The sequence below is a fragment of the Camellia sinensis genome, chromosome 1 (assembly GCF_055761805.1).
Source record: "Camellia sinensis isolate YWXY chromosome 1, ASM5576180v1, whole genome shotgun sequence".
Lineage (NCBI taxonomy): Eukaryota > Viridiplantae > Streptophyta > Magnoliopsida > Ericales > Theaceae > Camellia > Camellia sinensis.
Window position 1 is genome coordinate 237,152,099 of NC_138961.1, and position 20,441 is coordinate 237,172,539.

Genomic DNA, 20,441 nt, shown 5'->3' on the forward strand with positions numbered 1-20,441 from the left:
ACCAACTTTTATATTGTTTGCGGAAAGTGATCACTAAAAGTGCAGATTCTTGCAGTAAAATTTGCTTGAATTATGGTACTAAGGTCAAATTTGTCTCCATGAATCATGCAATGTTATTTTCAAAAGTATACTACAAGTGTATATGCTAGGGTGGCCGGCCATTTGATATAGATTTAAGGGACTTTTCTCATTTATCTATATATATACATATTGTAGATATTTTGAAAAAAGAGATTATAATATTAGGGGTGTACTTTTATATGTATAAAGAATGATTTAGGCTCAAAATGTAATTAAAATAAAATGTGTAGGTTTGGAATTGATTAAAATATCTATTTCAAGTGTAGTATTAATTAAAATAATGTTAGGAAAAATAATTTGGTTCGAATGATCTTACTTTGAATTAAAAGACACATAACTGAATGAAAATGATAAAAATCAAAAATTAAGATTTTAAGCTACTAATCTAAAATTTGAGAGTTAAATAATTAATACTAGAGTGTTAGAAATGATTTCTAAGTTACTGGGATCAATCATGGTTTGTACGGGTTTATTCGTGGTATGTTTTTAGTTCTAGGATTAATTTTGCGAATAAACGGGGAGCTAAGGGCTTTTATTATAATAATTCAAAAGTAAGGGTTTTACTAGGATTTACAAAATTTAGAGGTATCACACAAATATTTTCAAGCTTCAATAGAGATATCATCGGATTCTAAAGTCTTATTCGATTTCACCTTCTTAAGTGAAATCTCTACTTCAAAATTCGTAATCCTGCGATAGAACTTAGTCTTGGTTTTCCTTATTATTGGCTATTTTCTTCCCTATTAACGTACCTCCATATTCCTTATTTAACAATTTCTCAAAATAGTTCTTTCACCCCTTCTTAATCTCTTCATCCTTCACAAATACCTTAAAATCCTCACTTTTGATGTACTTAATTTGATTAAAATATTTTGTTTCCTCTCTTTTATCTTAGCAAGTCTGTATATCATCTTCTCTCCCTCTTTACTATCTAATCTAGTATATAAGTTATCATAAGCTTTCAACTTAGTCTCTCTCGCTACTTATTAGCCAATCTATATCTCTTAAAGTTTTCTTTAGTTCTATTATTTTGCTACTTTTTAAAACACTCTTTTTTCGCCTTCACTACTGCTTGAACCTCTTCCCTCCACCATCAAGTTTCCTTAGAGTTGGGTCTATTTCCTTTCGACTTTCCAAGAACTTCTCATAAGATTTTCCTCATACAATTGATCATCGAGTTCTATATAGTGTTAGAATCATCTTTCAAGTTCAAAGTACATTTCTTATTCATTATATTCTTCAATATTTATAGTTTATCTCCTTTTAAGTTCTACCATCTCATCTTACAACACCCACTATCTTTCCTAATTTAGTAACACCCTTTAAAATATAAATCTAATACTACAATCCAATATTGAAACTATGTTTTATATTATTATTTTTATATAAAATTTTGTGGAAGAGTTTTGGTTCTGTAATTATTGTTTGGGCTTGGAGAGGATCGGTGGGGCCTACCCCCAACAATTTCAGGGCCCCACCGCTTAATTATGTTGATTAAGTACTTTGTCTCCAATCAGTCTAATCTAATCTAATCTAAATCCAGTTGCTTAAATTGTGAAGTTGGTTGAGCAGTTGCACACTGCACCCACCGCCGGACCACCCTCTCTCCATCTCCCCCACCCCACCAAAGCAACTAACTTCCTAACGGCTACATTTCACCTCTCTCTCTCTACCCAACCTTGTTTGGCAAAATACAAGAGGAAGTAGAAAACATGAAGCAATTTGTACCTTCTAAGAGTGTCGATTCCTTTGGTTTCGTAACGATTGTCACAAACACAAACCCCCCTTTCAATTTAAAGGAAGAGAGAGAGAGAGAGAGAATCACTGGATACCCCCCAAAAACATGAATATATTTGATGCATTGCAGGTCTCCGCAAATTAATCTCCTTATTTGAAGGGTTTTTATCCATTTTGGGTCGACAATACGCGAACCCATTTGAGCTAAATGTAGGGGAAGTCAATCCCCTATCTGTTGACCCATTTCCCCCCAATCAGGGGTCGATCTGGGTTGGTTTTGTCCCGTCCCATGAATTCGCTCTGACTTTTGATGGGTTTTGGGGGTGATGGGTTGCGTTAGTTCGAAACGGGTGAGGTCTCCTCCCCCTGCTTTCGATTCCTCCACCTCCACCACCACCTCCTCCACCTCCACCAACACCGTCAATGTTCGCCGCACCAATGCCTCTTCTTCTTCTTCTTATGCCGATTCCTCCTTGCTTACACGAGGAGGTGTGTTTGGGGAATTGGAGAAGATAAAGGAGGAGCCTGAGAAGGAGAATGAAGAGGAATCGGAGGACAACCATACTCGCGAATTGAAGCGATCCAAGTCCACAAAGAAAGGAAGTTCCGAGAAAAAAGCCATTTTCAGTTTGAGATTTGGAAGGTACACAGAAGCTGAACAAATTGCTGCCGGTTGGCCCGCTTGGCTCAGTGCTGTTGCCGGCGAGGCCATTGACGGATGGCTTCCCCTCAGGGCTGACTCTTTCAAGAAATTTGACAAGGTAAGTGAAAAATACCCCAAGATATTATCTCTGTCTTTTTTTAATCTCGACATCTTTTCTAGTTTTATTAGTTTATAGTTATATTTGTCCATTTAGTAATGGAAGAATGCAAATCATTATGTAGCAAATCACATTACCATTGACTCCCATATTCCAAGGTTAAGGTCGTTCAACGTTGAATTTTTTATTTTTCACCTTAAATTCATTGCATAATTGCCAGACACCATGTCATTCAATGTAGATCTCATTATCGTTGGCCATAGTTGCTAGAAAACCCTCTCATACCTTAGTGATTTTTGTTTTGGAATGCATATTTTGAAACATGATTTACTTCTCATTCCAAAACATTAAATTTAACAATGCAATGCATTTACTCCTTAGTGTTTTTCTCTGAGGAAAAAAAAATAAAAATCCCATATAATGAATAAAAATCTAGACAAGTGGATTAAAAAGAGGCCAGATTGTCCTTATTGTACTTGTCTTTTTGAGTAATGAAGTCTTATTTTGCAACAAACAAAAAAAAAAATAAAGAAGAAGAGGTGATTGTGTATCAAGAAATCAACTTACACGTGCTATGAACTTTTTTTTTTTTGGTCAAAAACACTTCGACAAGAAGCCAATGGCGAAGTAAAAAAAGGAAACAAAATTAGTTGTGTGGTTCAGCATATAAATAAATGGTTCCTTACTTGCACAGAGACTTAAGAACAATGATATTCAAGGAAATCACTTTTGGTGACACGCAGCTGTTTATGATGATGTTGGTGGCGAATTCTTGATGATACTGATAGTTTTTACGGTTTTCTGATCAATTTCATATCATTATTTTCATTTTCTTTACTGATATTTATGCTAGTTATTTCTGACCATAGTTCTTTTCTATTCCTATTTTATTTGTAGATTGGACAAGGGACATACAGCAGTGTGTACCGTGCACATGATGTTCAAACTGGTAGGGTAGTTGCTTTGAAGAAGGTCAGGTTTGACACTTTTCAACCAGAGAGTGTCAGGTTTATGGCTCGAGAAATTATGATTCTTCGCAGGCTGGATCATCCAAACATCATGAAATTGGAGGGGCTAATTACTAATCGATTATCATGCAGCATATACCTTGTATTTGAATACATGGAACATGATCTTTCTGGACTACTATCATATTCTGAAATTAAATTTAGCGACGCTCAGGTTTGTTCACAATCACTTTGTACATCAGGTTGCTGACAAATAAGCAACTTCAGTTTTTATTAGAATGTTTCTTCTGCATTATTTCTAATTTTCAAATATGAGATTAATTCTGCAAATTTTTTTTGTTCTTCCATCTTGGAAAATTTAATCGACTCTTCCTTTCTTTCTTTCTTTTGGTAGATCAAGTGCTACATGCGGCAGCTATTATCTGGACTTGAGCATTGTCACTCACGAGGAATAATGCATCGAGACATCAAGACGTCCAATATTTTGGTAAACAATGAAGGAACATTAAAGATAGCAGATTTTGGGTTGGCAAATTATATTAGTGCAAGGCACCGGCAAGATTTAACCAGTCGTGTAGTGACTTTATGGTATCGTCCTCCTGAACTTCTGTTGGGATCAACAAATTATGGGGCTTCTGTGGATATGTGGAGTGTGGGCTGTGTCTTTGCCGAACTTTTTATTGGCAAGCCTATCCTTAAGGGGAGAACTGAGGTGAACTCCTTTGATGAATTCATATGCTCTAACATTAGATGTTAATGTGTATGTTGTCTTCGATATGCTTTTCAAAAGAGTTATACAGTAATTCACTATCTTGAAAAGAGAGAGAGAGAGAGAGAGAGAGAGAGAGAGAGAGAGAGAGAGGGGAGAAAGAGGCATAAGACATCTTGTGGTCTAGAGGTTTGGGGGTGGTTTTTTTGGTTCTTTCAAAATTCTTTTGTGGTCTTTACGTTTCCACGTCATTGTTCAAATGTGTTTACAGCCTTTTTGGAAGGAGAATTTGATTAGATCAAATTTTGAGAAATTTCTCACTTATGATTCTCAAGCTGCTTCCTGAGCGGACGTAGCTCTCCACATCGAAATTTTTTCCATCCTTGCAGACACTATGTAGTCTAGATTTGAGAATGAAATCATCATATGCAGATTTTATATATTGTGTTTGTAATAAATTATGTATAGGACTTTGTTCCCCTTTCCTTTACTGGGTATGCAATTTTTCTTTTTTTGAAAAAAAATAAAAAATAAAAAAGTTCTAGTGAAGTTCTTTGCTTGAGATGAGATACTCCTAGAGAAAAACATAAAATTTGTTTATGCAAGTATATGTATAAATATTCAATATAACTCACTTATTTACATGCATGTTGATAGTTATTGTTAATCTCACATTTAAGTTAATGAGTGTTTTCCTTCCTTTGACAGGTTGAGCAATTACACAAAATCTTCAGGCTTTGTGGTTCTCCACCTGATGAGTACTGGAAAAGGTCTAAACTTCCTCTTGCAAGTATGTTCAAACCCCAGCATCCTTACATAAGTTCTCTGCGAGAGAAGTGTAAAGAATTCCCAAAAAGTGCTGTGAACCTCCTCGAATCTTTTCTTTCCATAGAACCTCACAAGCGTGGGACTGCTTCATCTGCCCTTGGTTCCGAGGTAACCTTCAATGGAAAAGTTGGTCTAATACGAATGCTTATTCTAAGCGTGTAATTTTGTTTAGTGGAATGTTCTGAAATTAATGAACCCTTTTTTTTTTTTCTTTTCTTTTTTTTGTGTGTGTGTGTGTGTTTTTCTTTTGATTGTGGCAGTTAATGAACTTCTAAGTTAAGGTTTTGTGTTTGATTGTAGGCAGTTTAGTCCCTGAACTATTTCTCAATTTACACCACTGTGGATCATGATAATGAATTATCTAATCTTTACCAAGTTTTATTTTCGCATTCTACTTGTTTTTCAGTATTTCACTACAAAGCCTTTTGCATGTGATTCGTCAAACTTGCCAAAATACCCGCCTAGCAAAGAGATGGATGCAAAAATTCGTGAAGAAGAGCGAAGGTGAAGTACCTTATTTTGTATCCTCTAATGATTATGGTGGTGCATTTTTCTAATGACATGTTCTTTGATGTGAACATGCTAATAATCAAGAAATGAAAGAAAAGGACCATTAGTATACAAGTTCACTTGGTTTCAGTGTTTTTTGAGTCAGATCTATGCAACTTTGCAGTTGTATTTGTTTGTGGGTCCTTTTGACTGCAGTTTGTTCACGCATGTATCCTCAGGGGGACAATATGTAATAACTAATATTCCTTTTCCTTCCCTTTAAACTAGATTCAATTTTTTGAAAACTACGAAGCCCCCCGCCCTCCAAAATATATTTTGCTATTAATTGCCCTCCAAATCCTAAATAGTTTTCATCCCAACCTCCAATTCCAATCCTGCTAGTAAAAAATGCTAGCTCTGTCCCAAACAATTCTATAATTTGTTACCCAAAAGTCTGAATTGAAGTACCACTATCTTTTCAGAAGGAAGGCTAGTGGCAGAATACGCACATCTGGAATTTCAAGAAATTCAAGAAAAAACCATAAAGCTTTGCAGGAACCAAACTCTATCTCTAAAATGGTACCAAAGGAGCTTTCCCTTCTCTTTTCTATCACTCGTACCCTTCTTTTCTTTTCCTCAGCAGTTACAGAATAAGCTGGTTGCAACTAATTTGTGTACTGTTGTCTGTGAAGGACCGTGGAAATGCATATGTTCTCAAGGCAAAAGGAGTCACTGAGTCTCGGGAGTCAATGTCATTGTATGATACAGTGTCTGAAGCTTCTCAGGCAACAGAGGTATCTCAAGTAGACAGCATTCGCTCAGTTCCGGTGATCACTACAATAAGTGATTTTTCATGGGCCAAAAAACAAAAAGGCAATCCTGTCTCCACAAGATTTCACAGACAGGGCAGTTCAAAAGGTCGAAATTTGCATGATGTAGACCTGCCCAGCATTCTGCATGCAAGGAATACCTCAGACTCTGAGGAGCAAGAGAGTGAAGAATTTTCAAGCAAGGTTGACATTGATTTAGGAGACAATGAATCTTATGAGGTTGCCAAGCGTACGACGTGGAGGCAACACAGCCAACCTTATCGGCCAGAGTCTTTCAATGATTCTGATTTGTACCATTCTCAGGAATTTTCGGTGGTGAGTTTATCTAATAAAGAAAAGAATGTTTCAACACTTTGTTTGGAACTTAGATTTGGTGGGAGAAAAGGAAAAGGAAAGTAAGTGAGAAGGAGACCATTTTACTTCGAGTTTTCCCTTGTACTTTAAAAAACATTTTATGGAATAACAAGAAATGATGGAAAAGAAAGGAAATTAAAGATTCCTTTGCATTTTTTTCCCTCACCAAATCCATAAACCAAACACAGTTTTAAAATCAGTTATTTTCATACAAATAACTGAATTATTTTTGGTTTTAGTGATACTTGGAAACTAAAAGACTAAAAAATAATTGGGTTGATCATAATTCAGTTTGTTGTGCTTTGTTTTTCTATCATCGACATTTTGGTTTTAAAATCACTTGTCAACTTGAAAATGTATCAGCATTACAATGATAAAAAAGAAAGAACTCAATACTCAGGACCATTGGTATCTCGGTCAAATAGACTTGTTGATGAGCAAGAAAATCATATCCGGCAAGGTGTTCATAGGTCACGGTTTTACAGAGGTAGGAAACTACTACTACTATTATTATTCTGTACCTAACTGTCAAGCTAGGTTTCTGTGTTCTATTTTATTTTGTTTGCATTGTAAAATCAGACAATGCCAAAGTAATGTCTTGCACGAACATAGCAGACAATGTTGATGATGATTAAACAAGAATATTGAATTAGTTAGTATATGCGTAACTAAAACATATATTAACACTTGTATTTTGTAAATTGCAGGCTAGTAATGGAAAGGAATTGGGAGTCCGAGATGCTCACAAACTGAGAGGAGATTAGAACTTCATGGCCAAACTTCACGAGTCCCCCCAAAAATCCGAAAGTCTTTTCCATCTCCTCCAATTGAGCAGATTTGAGCTGTTGCTTTGCTAACATATATGAAGTGAAAGAAAAGGAAGTTAGTTAATTCATGAAGTGTCATAAAAATGCATAATTAGAAGAGAGAATGGAGTCACCAACAAAGGTAATGTATAAATGAAGAGTTGATTGAGCAAAATGTTGTGAATGGGTCCCTTCAACATGGCAAAAAACAGGGTGGTTTCAACTTCCAACTGCTTCGGAGACAAGGCATGTAAATAATGAGTTTTTTTTGGTAGTGGCCAAACCCACCCTTACTTTGTTAATGTAATTGAGTTTCCCTTTCTCTTCTTCTTCTTCTTCTTATTTCTTTTTCTTTTTTCTTTTTTATAAATTTCTCCCCTTGATAAAGAAGGCTTTCTATTATATCACATCTTCTTTTCATTTCTTTTTATTTTTTATTTTATTTTTTATGTTTAGAGGAGGTTGAAACAAGTTGAGTAGTGATTAAGTTGGCTTAAAACATCAACTTGTTTGTATACGTTTCAATCCAATCTCAAATATTTATAACTAAGTGTGTATTTAGTCCAACACATTTGGGGATTACGAAGTGGAATGAAAAAGACAAAAAAAAATAAAATAATAAAAGACAGCTCTATAGGGTGTCAACAACATAAATTTGTATAACATGATTAGGTGTTTGAAATCTTAGATTTGTGCTGTAAAAAAAAATGGAAAAGAAAATAAAAGAGAAGGAAGCCAAAATTCCTTTTTTACTATCTTGGGATAAAAATTGTTTATCAACAAATTAATTTATATTTAGTTAGTCATAAAGAAATAAATAAGGCAACACCCAGTTCTATACCCATTTAATGGGGGTAAAGGGGAAATTAAAATAAATGAAAATTAGATGGAAAAATTACACAAACATGAAAATAAAAAACAATTACAAGAATATGAAATCTGTTTAGAAATTGACAAAAATGTCCATTACACCCTCATGTTTTTCCTTCTCTTTCTCCCTCTTTTGCAACCCCCTCCCTCGTCAAGCAACATTTCCTTCATTCATTAGCCAACCCACTCTCACGAGAAATTTTTGTATGCGGATAGGATATGTATTATGTGATACCTTCTACTATTGTGATTGGTTTTAACAGTAGGATCTACTACATTTATGTTGAGTGTTTGGGGAACAATAATAAACATATACATTTGTGATTAGTGGAAGGTAGTGTCACGTAGTACCCTATCCGCATACAAAAATTTATCCCCCCACTTTACCTTATCTAACCCTGCTATCACCATACTCATCCTTATCCTTCCTTACACCTCTTCTTGGGTTTGTAGCGACCAAAGAGATAAAACAAAAAGCCAGGGGAACGGTGAGGTTGGGAGAAGGTTGGGGTGCTATGGGGTGGCAGGAAAGGGACCATTGTGTAAAAGGGAAAGGGTGATTGCCTGTATGGAATTACTATTATTGAGGTTGCAGAGAATAAAAATATAGCGAAAAGAAAAGGGAAAAAAATGTTTTTTAAAAAATCATAATTTTGCATTTTTTTTTCAACTTCCCACACCTAATGTAATTAAATTGATTTTCCATTTTTTTGGAACTTTTCCTTGCTTTCTATTTTTTTGTAATTTTTCCAAAAATAAATGTGAGAAAAAAGTTGGCTCATTTGGCTATAAACCTCCGTTACCTCCCTTTCATGGTTAAAAGGACTAAGAAAAATATTATATTTTTTAAACCCCCTTATAATTATAAAATCTTGCATAAAGGACAAAATTTATTATTTAAATATTTTATTAGACTATTATACCCTCAACTAAATTTTTCCACATTCTCCATCCACTCTCTCCCCACCTTCTCTGTCTCTCTCCTCCGTCTCTCCCTTCTCTAACTCCTTCAAGCTTCAAATCTGGAAGCTTAGCTACCGCTCCGAAACTCTTGCATCGACCTCACCAATGCCATCGATGTCCGATCCTCAGGAAAAACAACATGCAGAGAAGGCGGAGAATACTCAAATATATACTAAGATCGCACAAATCTATACTCGATCACCGCCGCAGCGAAGCCCCATACTCAAATCGCACAGATTTATTCTTGATTGTCAGAATCTAACATTCTCAATTTAGATTGCTGGAATCTTCGGTACATCATTATTTCTTCAGTATGTTAGAGATCTTCTTTCTATGGATGTGTGATTCCAAGATCTGATAATGTGCCATTATAGTGTTTTTATAAAGATTAGAACTGAATCCAGTAGAGTTTGCTTGATTATTCGTCTATACGTATCATTAGTATTGTATATATGTTTTTTTTTTCATACATTTGTAGCTTGTGTAGTAGTAATCAGCAGTAACGAGCTTTTTCAATTGATATTGATGAATTGAAAGATCAACAATGAATGTGCATTTTGTAAAATTTAGGCTCTGTTTGGTTGTTAATTCAAATCAATTTTCAACACGTGAGCTCGCGCATGACGTTTGGATACGACGTTCAAAAGTTGATTCTGCGTGTTGATTCAAATTACATTTTGAAAATCTGTTTGGCAGCTTGTATCTCCTTTTCAACGTTTCTGTCTTCTTCATCGTCTCTGCAACTTTCACATGAACCTCATCTACATCAGTCCTTCAGATTCATCACGGGTGGCTTCTCTGTATCAAACATCTGTACTTTAGGTTCATCACGGGTGGGTTTCAGAAGTCAGACTCATTTTATAAATAATGAATCCACCCAACCCGCTCTGTACTGGTATCATATTTCACAAATCGACTGAGTTACGATTTGTGCGTTGCGGACGATTCTTATTACGGGCAACCAAACAACGACGACTGCGAGGTGAAATTACTCACAAATTTATTTACATATTTTGTTATAGGGAAATTATTTGAGAAATTCATCTTAATTTATTTTTATTTTTTTTAGGTCAAATTTATCAAATTTATTGTCGAATTCGATGAGCAAACAGTGGCACATTCAATCAGTATACACATTCCATCACTAGCGATAACTATTCAACTCACACTAATCTGGTAAATAAATCTTTCATCCTTCATCTGTTATCTGAAAATGATTTCAGACGAGTCGATAAATGATTTCATTCTTCATCCTTCATCCTGAATTGTTTCAACTTTTTTGTTCTTCAAGAATAGTCAGTAAATCAATCTTCATCTATCATGTATAAATGATTTCGGAGAAGTTGAAATCAGTTCTTAAATGGTTTATGAGAATTTGTACAGGCATATTTTCCATTTTAGATCGGTTGTTATTTTAAATTATGAACTGTTTGAACCTTTCATCGATCAGAACCTGAAGCGGCAGTGCCTGGGACACCCGGCCGGTCGTCCCCCGGGTCATCCGACCGGTCAACCGGCCGGTCAACCACCCGGTCCTCCCACCTCTTCCGATTTTGTCTTCCGATTTTCCATTTCTTCCTTAATGGTTTGAATCTACCGGTCCTCCCCTCAACTGTTTGAACCTACTGGGCTTTTTTACTAATTTTTTTTCCTTAATTTTTCTTTTACTGATTTGTTTCCTACTATTTAAACACAATGTTAACTGATTTTTTTTTATTATTATTTGTGGTTATATTTCTGCTATCTGAATGTTTTTTTTTGTGATTATATTTCTGCTATTTAAATTCATTTAATCTGCTACGTACTTTTTTCCTCGAAATAAAATCATCTGTTCTTTTTCCTTTATCTGTGTTCTCCTTCAAACCATTTTGCGCTGTTATTCTTGTATATCCATCGCAGACTACTTTAAAATACTCTGTTATGCTTGTATATCCATCCCAAACTAGTTTAAATATAATTTGTATGTTTATAGATGGATGGAAATAATTCCAATGACAATGAGAACACCAAAATGTGGACACCCAGAATTGAAACGAAATTAATAAATATGTTGAGAGATGAGGTTAGAAACAATCAAACAACGGGCCGTACTACTTCGTGGACAATTAGGCATTGGAATCATTATACAAATCAGTTGCACAACATATATGGATTTCGGTATACAGGTGTCAAGGTGCGCCAAAAATATCAACAATTGAAAGCTTATTACCAGACATTTAAGTGACTGCAGGCACAGACTGGTCTGGGATGGGATCCTATTATAGGCACCGTTGTTGCACCCGATGAATTTTGGGATAAGGTTTTCCATTAATCTGTACTATTTTCTAATTTTATTTTAAATATTTCATGATATATACAGTGCGTAATTCTTGTTTTGTAATTGTTGTAGGCTAGCAGAAATGTGAAGAAGTTTAGGACAAAAGGGTTTGAATATTTTCAAGAAATGGCAGAAATTGTTGAAAATTGTTGTGCCATAGGGGCCCTGTCTCATGCATCCACACAAGGACCCCTTGACTCAGAAGAAGAAGATGACATGTTAAATAAATTTTGGAACGCTGATGTTGGTGGGAGTAATGCTGGTGGGAGTAATGCTGCTGAGGCCATTATTGTTGACTTATTCGGGGATGAGTATATGGATCCAACAAAGGGCAAAAGTCACAAGAGGGGCCCTGCAATCAGCCAGACTGACAGTGGTCGTTCCAAAAAGTCACGGTCAAGTGGGTTTGATGATGTGTGCGCAACTTTCACATCCTATGTACAAGCCAAAACAGGACATTCACGTGCACGAAAAAATGAGACTGAGGCTGTAAGTGCAGGTGGTGATGATTATTCCCTTGATGCATGTCAAGATGCATTGCTTGAGCTTGGGGACATACCACCGTTGCAGTACGTTAGGGCACTGACACTGTTCAAGGATAAGGAATGGCGAAGGTTTTTTATGCACACTCCTACCCATTTGCGCCTAGCCATGATCCTCGCTTTGCAGTGAACTGAGAAGTTCTGTTTTGCTTGTGTTAGCAAATCTTCTTGGCTGAACTGTTTGATGATTTCATTATTCCTGATTTGGTTTTTATTATTATTTTTTTCATTCCATCATATCCTCTTTCCTTTTCTATGTTTGTATTTTTTTTATTTTTTTTTTGGAACTTTTAAGTGTTTTCTGTTATATTAAAACTATGTTCTGTTATTATAATATGACTATGTGTTAAATAAATTTTGTTCTCCTCTGAATTTTACTGTTTCACCAATAACGCTAACTGTTACAGCATGAATAACATATTTTATAATTATGCTTTTACTGTGATGTAGACAAAGACATATGTCATTCGACAGAGAAAACAATACAATGGAGCTCTCATCAGAGGAGGATGAGGTTGTTGATGATTTTATAGATTTTTTGATGATTGCTTTAATGCATGACCATATCAACGCGTCAAGTAGTCGTCGACCGCAACGAACGTGTCCATTCAGAGGTGATGATTACATCTTCGGCCTATTAAATGGCCATCCAGAAACAATGATGAACGTTATGCGAATGGATGCACAAACATTCATTTTATTGAAAGACACTTTACTCTATAATGGCTTTATCGATACTGAACATATGCATATTAGTGTGGAGGAATCGCTTGGAATTTTTTATACACTTTTGCACAAAATGATCGCCATCGAATAATGGTAGATAGATTTCAACACTCCACGGAAACAATTTGTTGGCACATAAAAATTGTTATGCGGGCATTGTGCAAGCTTTCATCATCGGTTATCAAACCACATAACCTAGAGGGCATACCGGGAAAAATTTTAAATGACAGGAGGTTTTTTCCCTGGTTCAAGGTACGAGCAGTATGACTGTCCTGTAAGTTTGTTCATATCAATAAGTGTTAATAAATATATATATTTTTTTAATTATGAAAGTAATATCGAAGTTTGTTTCGCTTTTAATATCAAACAAATATCTGTCAATTAGGATTGTGTTGGTGCTATCGATGGCACATTGGTGGATGCATGGGTCCCTACTTCAAGACAAAATACATTCCACAGTTAGAAAGCAACGGTATCGCAAAATGTACTCGCAGCTTGCGACTTCGATATATTGTTCACATTTATTAATTCTGGATGGGAAGGTAGCGCTCACAACAACGTTATTATGGTTGACTCTATTACACGAGTTGATCTACAATTCCCACACCCATCCAATGGTGACTGTCCCTGAATAACATACTGTTCACTTTTTTCCTTGTCTGTTTTTGTACATATCAATTGACAGAACTGTGTATTCATTATTTCCATGTAGGCAAGTACTATTTAGTTAATGTTGGTTTCACGAACATGCCTGGATTTCTTACCCCATTTCAGTCTCAACGGTATCACTTACAAGAGTTTTGTGGCCATCGTTATGCAGGACCTAAGGAATTGTTTAACCATCGACATTCGTCATTACGCAATGTCATAGAAAGAACATTTGGTATTTTGAAGAAGCGCTTCCCAATATTGCGGTCCATGCCAAATTACAAGTCTACACGACAAGGGCCTATCGTGATTGCATGTTGTGTAGTGCACAATTGGATCCGTTTGCATGCAGCTATGGATCCATTCTTTATGGAAGTTCATAATGAAATGGCCGCAGAAGCAAAAGCAGACGGGCTTCCTGGAGACCAAGCTAACTACATTGACATGTCACAGCATGGGTTAACGTCCCAATCGAACGTTAAGGATGCAATTGCTACTACTATGTGGCAAAATCATGTTCACCATGCATAGAAAAGGGATGTGAACAAGGCAAGTGAATATCGTACTGACTACTGGTTGTAAATGCGTAATTATTTTACTAATTTCAGTCATTATGACACTGTTACTACATAACTTCGCCCAGCCATCATTTCTGTGATTTACTGACTTCTTTTATCTTCTTGTAGGATAACTAATACTGAGGACAACGATTGGGCTAAATGGCAATGAAACGAAATAAAACACAAACATCATCGCATGGGCAATGAAGATAATGGTTTTCTTAGTACATGTGTGCTTAAATATGTTGTTCATGCAATGTGTAATATGCAATTTTATGTATAGTCTAGCAAAGACAATTAAATATGTTGTTATTAATATGCAATGTGTTTCTTAGTAACTTTCATAAATAAATATGTTGTCATTAAATTAAATGTGGTGGTGGCAGATGGGTGGTGGGTGGTGGTAGGTGGCAGATGGGTGGTGGGTGGTGGTGGCAGGTGGGTGGTGGCAGGTGGGTGGCAGATGGGTGGGTGATGGGTGGTGGGTGGTGATGGGTGGTGGTGGCGGGTGGATGGTGGTGGCTGGTGGGTGGTGCTGGCGATGGGTGGTTGGTGGTGGTAGTGGTGGTGGTGATAAGTTCACCATTTAAAAGTGTAACAAATAAAAAATAATAATAATAAGAATAATAATAATAATAATAATAATAATAATAAAAATAAAATAAAATAAAATAAAAAAGTAAACTATATTTTATTGTTTTATATCACTCAATTTTATAGCAAAATATTATTTTATATGAAGAATGTGTAAAAATTTGTTGGGTACATCTTCAAGTATGGGTGTATAATTTGTGTAAACGCTGGGGTATTCTTTTTAATTTTCTGTACAGAAGTTTATATTAACTTTTTTTTTCTTTTCATTAAAAAAAAGAATGTTTCTTATTAAATATTATTAAATTGTAACTTGTTTTATTTAATTTCAGAAACATTAATTTAATTTTATAAATTAATTGATGCAGAAAAATTATTTAATAATTGTGTAATTTTTATTCATTTTATTCAAATGAAGGATTTTGTAGATATTTATGAAGTACTATTTATTAATTTTTGTACAAATAATTTTTTCAATGCATAATCTTTTTGTACAGATTGTTATAACATTATAACTATGTAATTAAATGATTCCAAAAAAAATCCCTCGTTGTTATTCATTACGTGAATAGAAAAGTTTATAACAAAATAACAAAAGTAAAACAATCACAACAAAACTCACCAAATAAATAACCAAAACAAAAAAAGAAAAAAAAATATAACTACCATATCTGTGAACCATTTTACTAGATTTTTAAACAAGTTAAGCATCCTTGTCAGGTGGTGTTGGAGGTGGAGGGAAATGCTGATGGTACAGCTGAGTGACTCGATGGTCAATCAGATCAATGCGGTTCCTTGTCAGTTCAGCACGTCTCTCTAAGTCTATACGAAACTCACCAAATTGATGAATTAGTGAGTTCTGAGCGGTGGTAATTTCATCAAACCGAGTACCAAATTCATCGAATCGAGTACCCAACGTATTGAGCTGATTAGCCATTTGTTGTTCCCATTGTAGGCGCTGATTGTACCGTTCTTGTTCCAAGGCTAAATAATCAGTCCAGTAATGGGGTTGTTCATTTGGTGGCATGGCATTGTCATTAGGTTCTTCCTCATCAGGTATTGGTTCATTTTCAAGATTAATAGAGCCCATCAAGGTGTCAGCACCACCAGCTCGGGTCAGTGTATACTCAGAAATTGGTGAAGTGATTCTGATCCATCCTTCGCTTTCAAGGTTCACATCATGGGCTTTGAAAATTATGATTAACAAAGCTCCAAAAGGTAGTGACCGGCCACTCAGAATATCCAATTTTGCAAGCATCATTTCTTTTAGTAATATAAAGCATAAATCTAATTTTTGTCCAATTTCAAAACAATATAACAAGTAAACTTGAAAACATGAAACACTATTATAATGTCCTTTTTTGGGAGTAATATTTTCAACTATCCATCGATGGAGAATACGAATGTGAGATTTTAAATGGCTGACTTGTAAATTAGTGTCGCTAAATCGGTTGTCACAAATTGTGGTATAAATCTGAGTGACATCATCAACAATTTTTTCTAATGCGGCCTCATTTTGAAAATAACATTGTAAATCTCCTGTTTCGACTCCAATAATCTGTGCAAAACGACGGAGAGAGAGTGTGATTCTTTTCCCCTTAACATAAGAGGTAAGACTGAACGGTTCATTTTGTTGGTCACCCGGTGTCAAGTGAACATAAAATAATCGTAGAAGACGGGGATATATCTTATTTGGTAAATTATTTAATGGTAACCATCCCATTGTATCTAATTTGCCAAGTAAGAGTGAATCATATTGAGAAGGTAGTTTTACGTTTCTCCCCGTAACAATTGGTCGAGTAATGAAATGTTCATAGGCTTATTCATGATGATTTGTTGCAAAATCATTAGTTGGATAGCCATCATGTTGTTGCTGTGGTGGTGGTACAGGGTCTGAGGATTCACCAAGCTCAGGCCTGGTTCGTTTTATTCTTGGCATGATTGTTCTTGGCATAATGACTGCAAAAGTGAAAGAAAATTGTATATTAAAACATATGAGAGGTAAGAAAAATGTATGAAAAATATATCAACCATTAGTTCATTTTTGTGCATACAAACTTATTTTTATGTAAAAAATAAATATAAAAAAATTTGGTGACAAAATTTAATTAGGCAGATGCCATAGAAACATATTTTTATACAAAAAAAAAAAAAAATCATAAAGAATGATATTTCTCATTTATATTGGGTTTGTTTCATACAGTTTATTATAACTTAGAAATTGATAATCAGAAAAATAAATGATAGTGTGACAAAATTAGAACAGAAATCAGAAAATATAACAGATGAAAATGGAACAGATATGAAACAAAGCCAACAGATACGGAGGTGGAATGGTGACTGGGCCGAGATGACCGGCTAGTAGACCGGTGGGATGACTGCTCGGTTGTCCTCTTCTTCCCCTCCCTCACTCCCTCTGAAGCTAATGTCTGAAGCTAATATCTGAAGCTAATATGAAGATGAACTGGCATCATAACTAACCTGTAAATTATGGAAGTGGAGAAGGAGGACCTAATGAGATGGTGGATATGCTCTATTTCTTTAATTTTTGTTTTCTGATGTAACTGGAGAAGGTGTTTCTGAGATGGTGAAGTTGGTGTGGTAAACGGAATGAGATTCAGATTTAATAGAAAGGGTGAGGTTCAAAAGGTTCATGTTGTATTTTTTTTTTTATTTACTTTTTATTTGTTAAATATTATTTGCTTTTAATATTATTACTTTTTTAATGATATCACATCCGTGTACTGAGTACACAGCTGCAGCCTCTCCTTTTTCTTTACCTCAGTGTTGAACACACAGCTATGAAACAATAGGGGGTAGGTAGTAAGTAAGTGAAATTACTATCTTACCCTTTATATTTTGTTCTATGTAACCACTTTCCATTTAAGTCAAGAGGGGTATAATAGTCATTTCGTATGTCAATCCCCACAATTATATGAGCTCAACGAGTACAATAATGCATTGCATTTCTGTTACCACATCTGGACGAAATTCATAACATGTAATAAATGAAAAAAAAATTGATAATGTTTTGTAAGATTTATGTTATGATTTGTATTTTAAAATATTAAATTTAGTGTATTTATTCCTTCTTTTTAATATGTATTTTCAAAAGTTGTTGACTTTAACAAAATGTTAGAAAAAAATTAAAAACGTATTTTACAAATGAATTGATAGAAAAATTAATTGGCAGAAAATAATTGACATAGGTTTATTTTAAAATGAAAAAATTATTTCGAAAAAATAATTATTCAAAAAAATTACAAAAAAAAAAATAATTGACAAAAAAAATCAATTTTTAATTTCAGTATTTTAAAAATAGTTTGGTTATTATTGTTGATAAAAAATATGGATATCGATATATGAGTTGTATGTTTGATGATAAATTATTGGTTGAATTAAGTTTTGAAAACTATTTTCAAAACACATCACCAAACAAATTTTCATCTTTCACATGTCACGTCAAACTTTCAAAACTTAATTCAAAATACATCTTCAAAACACAATTCAACACTCTATTTAAAAACCATAACCAAACAAATTTTCTACACTCAAATCATAATTCTATAACCTACAAACTCAAAATACAACTCATACTCTCAAATCACATTTATAAAACATAACCAAACGCAGGCTTAGTGTTTTTGCTGTTTGCTGAATCAGAGTAAAATTTTACTCTGGTTAAAAAATGTTGATTTGCTTAAAAATATAAAATTTTACTTTAAACTATAGTAAACTTTACTCTGATTCAGAGTAAAGTTTACTATAATTTAAAGTAAAACTTTACTCTGAATTTTTACTTTGGTTAAAAAACATGTTGATTTTCTCAGCAACTAAACTATATTTGGTTTTCTTGTTACATTTATGTGATTTTCTCAGCAACCAAACACACAAGGTTATTAATACATGACACTAGTGTGATTCAAAGTGGATATTCTCCTTAGATCATAGTAAAATTGTACTTTCAGAGTAAAATTTTACTCTAAATCAGAGTAAAGTTTACTATGATTCAAAGTAAAATTTTACTCTGGTTAAAACCATGTTGATTTGCTTAACGATATAAAATTTTACTCTGAATTAGAGTAAAATTTTACTCTGGTTAAAAACATGTTGATTTGCTTAACAATATAAAATTTTAGTTTGAATCATAGTAAACTTTACTCTGATTCAGAGTAACATTTACTCTGAATCAGAGTAAAGTTTGCTATGATTCAAAGTAAAATTTTACTCTAAAATACACTGTGAATATGGCTTAATAGGAGAGCTAATAGATATGAGGGTAATATAGTAAAAGAAACAAGTTTTAAAATATTAAGGGGTTTTGAAAGTACCTATATAATTCTTGTCCTTTTGAAAGACAAATTAGACAGTGAGGGGTCTATCACCAAATCCTTACTCGTTTTTCAGAGTAAAATTTTACTTTTATACAAAGTAAAATTTTACTTTTGTGTAAAGTCTAATATTGTACTAGTTTTTCAGAGTAAATTTTACTTTTATATAGAGTAAAATTTTACTTTTATACAGAGTAAAATTTTACTTTTGTGTAAAGTTACTAGTTTTTCAGAGTAAATTTTACTTTTAGCTTCAGAGTTTCATAGTTTGCTCATTTTTCAGAGTAAAATTTTATTTTTATACAGAGTAAAATTTTACTTTTGTGTAGAGTCTAACATTTTACTAGTTTTTCAGAGTAAAAATTTACTTTTATACAGAGTAAAATTTTACTTTTAGTTTCAGAGTGTAATATTTTACTCTTATTCAGAGTAAAATTTTACTTTTATATAGAGTAAAATTTTACTTTGAAATACACAGTGAAGATGGCTTAATAGGAGAGCTGAATGATATGAGGGTAATATAGTAAAAAAAACAAGTTTTAAAATATTAGGGAGTTTTGAAAGTACTTATATAATTCTTATCATTTTGGAAGACAAATTAGATAGTGAGGGGGCTATCACCAAATCCCCCAAAAAAGTTCTTCTCTTTTATATATATATTTTTTAGAAAGTGAAATTTCTCTGTTTTGAAATAGAGAAATTTTGGGTATGTTTGATTTATATCTCAAAACATGTTTTTGGAGAAAAAAATTCTAAAAACATGTTTGGTTGAATTTTTTTTAAAAAAAGTCCAAAATCACTTTTTTCTCTAATACACATCAATCAATCACTTTTTCTCTCTCGTCTTTCTTTCTCAATCACTTTTTTTTCTCACACCCATCAGTTCAACTACAAAAAAATATAACTCATCCCAAATTCCAAAACTCCAAAACTATTTGACAACCAAACAAATTTTCTAAACTTTATCTAGAAAATTATTTTTGAAATAATATTTCAAAACACAAACCAAACAAGGCCTTTCAATTTTTGCATTTTTGAGTTGGCAATTTGAAATGTTTATTAGTAGAGGCTAATTTAATAACTTTTTGGCTATTTGGCTAAAATATGAGCTAAAAAAAACTAGTATGTTTGGAATGAATTTTTGGCTTTTTACGAATAGATGTGCAAAAAGTAGAGAGAAAAGAGAATCTTTGACTTTTTGGTATGGATTGTTGACTTTTTGGCTAATTTAGTAACTTTTTGGCTTTTTAGCTAAAAAGTTTGGTTGCCAAACGAGGCCTAAATACTCTTTTTTTTTCCTAATTAACCTGCAGTTTGTATCTTTTAGCCA

General features: G+C 33.9%; 2 protein-coding genes across 3 annotated transcripts; both read left to right on the plus strand.

Moving 5' to 3' along the window:
• The first annotated feature begins 1,602 nt into the window (after window positions 1-1,602).
• Window positions 1,603-7,965, plus strand: LOC114296512 (protein IMPAIRED IN BABA-INDUCED STERILITY 1). Of its 2 annotated transcripts, XM_028240815.2 has the most exons (9): window positions 1,603-2,579; window positions 3,477-3,761; window positions 3,942-4,259; window positions 4,965-5,192; window positions 5,491-5,588; window positions 6,056-6,152; window positions 6,266-6,718; window positions 7,121-7,244; window positions 7,465-7,965. In XM_028240815.2, the coding sequence occupies exons 1-9, from the start codon at window positions 2,145-2,147 to the stop codon at window positions 7,467-7,469; spliced, it is 2,043 nt and encodes a 680-aa protein (XP_028096616.2). In that variant the 5' UTR covers window positions 1,603-2,144; the 3' UTR covers window positions 7,470-7,965. The 2 variants fall into 2 exon arrangements, with proteins under 2 accessions (XP_028096616.2, XP_028096617.2); XM_028240816.2 differs by lacking the exon at window positions 7,121-7,244.
• A 5,239-nt stretch (window positions 7,966-13,204) lies between these two features.
• LOC145822822 (uncharacterized) lies at window positions 13,205-14,160 on the plus strand. The gene is made up of 4 exons (XM_082921097.1): window positions 13,205-13,255; window positions 13,367-13,439; window positions 13,524-13,598; window positions 13,694-14,160. Exons 1-4 carry the CDS (start codon window positions 13,205-13,207, stop codon window positions 14,158-14,160), a joined length of 666 nt encoding a protein of 221 aa, XP_082777223.1.
• Window positions 14,161-20,441: the final 6,281 nt, after the last annotated feature.

What these genes read in the sequence shown, in the direction of transcription:
- LOC114296512 (XM_028240815.2), top strand. Translation starts at nt 2,145, where the DNA reads ATGGGTTGCGTTAGTTCGAAACGGGTGAGGTCTCCTCCCCCTGCTTTC. An exon ending in CTTTCAAGAAATTTGACAAG is followed by an intron (nt 2,580 to 3,476) that starts GTAAGTGAAAAA and finishes TTTTATTTGTAG; the next exon opens with ATTGGACAAGGGACATACAG. An exon ending in CAAACTCTATCTCTAAAATG is followed by an intron (nt 6,153 to 6,265) that starts GTACCAAAGGAG and finishes TTGTCTGTGAAG; the next exon opens with GACCGTGGAAATGCATATGT.
- LOC145822822 (XM_082921097.1), top strand. Translation starts at nt 13,205, where the DNA reads ATGACAGGAGGTTTTTTCCCTGGTTCAAGGTACGAGCAGTATGACTGT. An exon ending in ACGAGCAGTATGACTGTCCT is followed by an intron (nt 13,256 to 13,366) that starts GTAAGTTTGTTC and finishes TCTGTCAATTAG; the next exon opens with GATTGTGTTGGTGCTATCGA. An exon ending in ATTCCCACACCCATCCAATG is followed by an intron (nt 13,599 to 13,693) that starts GTGACTGTCCCT and finishes ATTTCCATGTAG; the next exon opens with GCAAGTACTATTTAGTTAAT.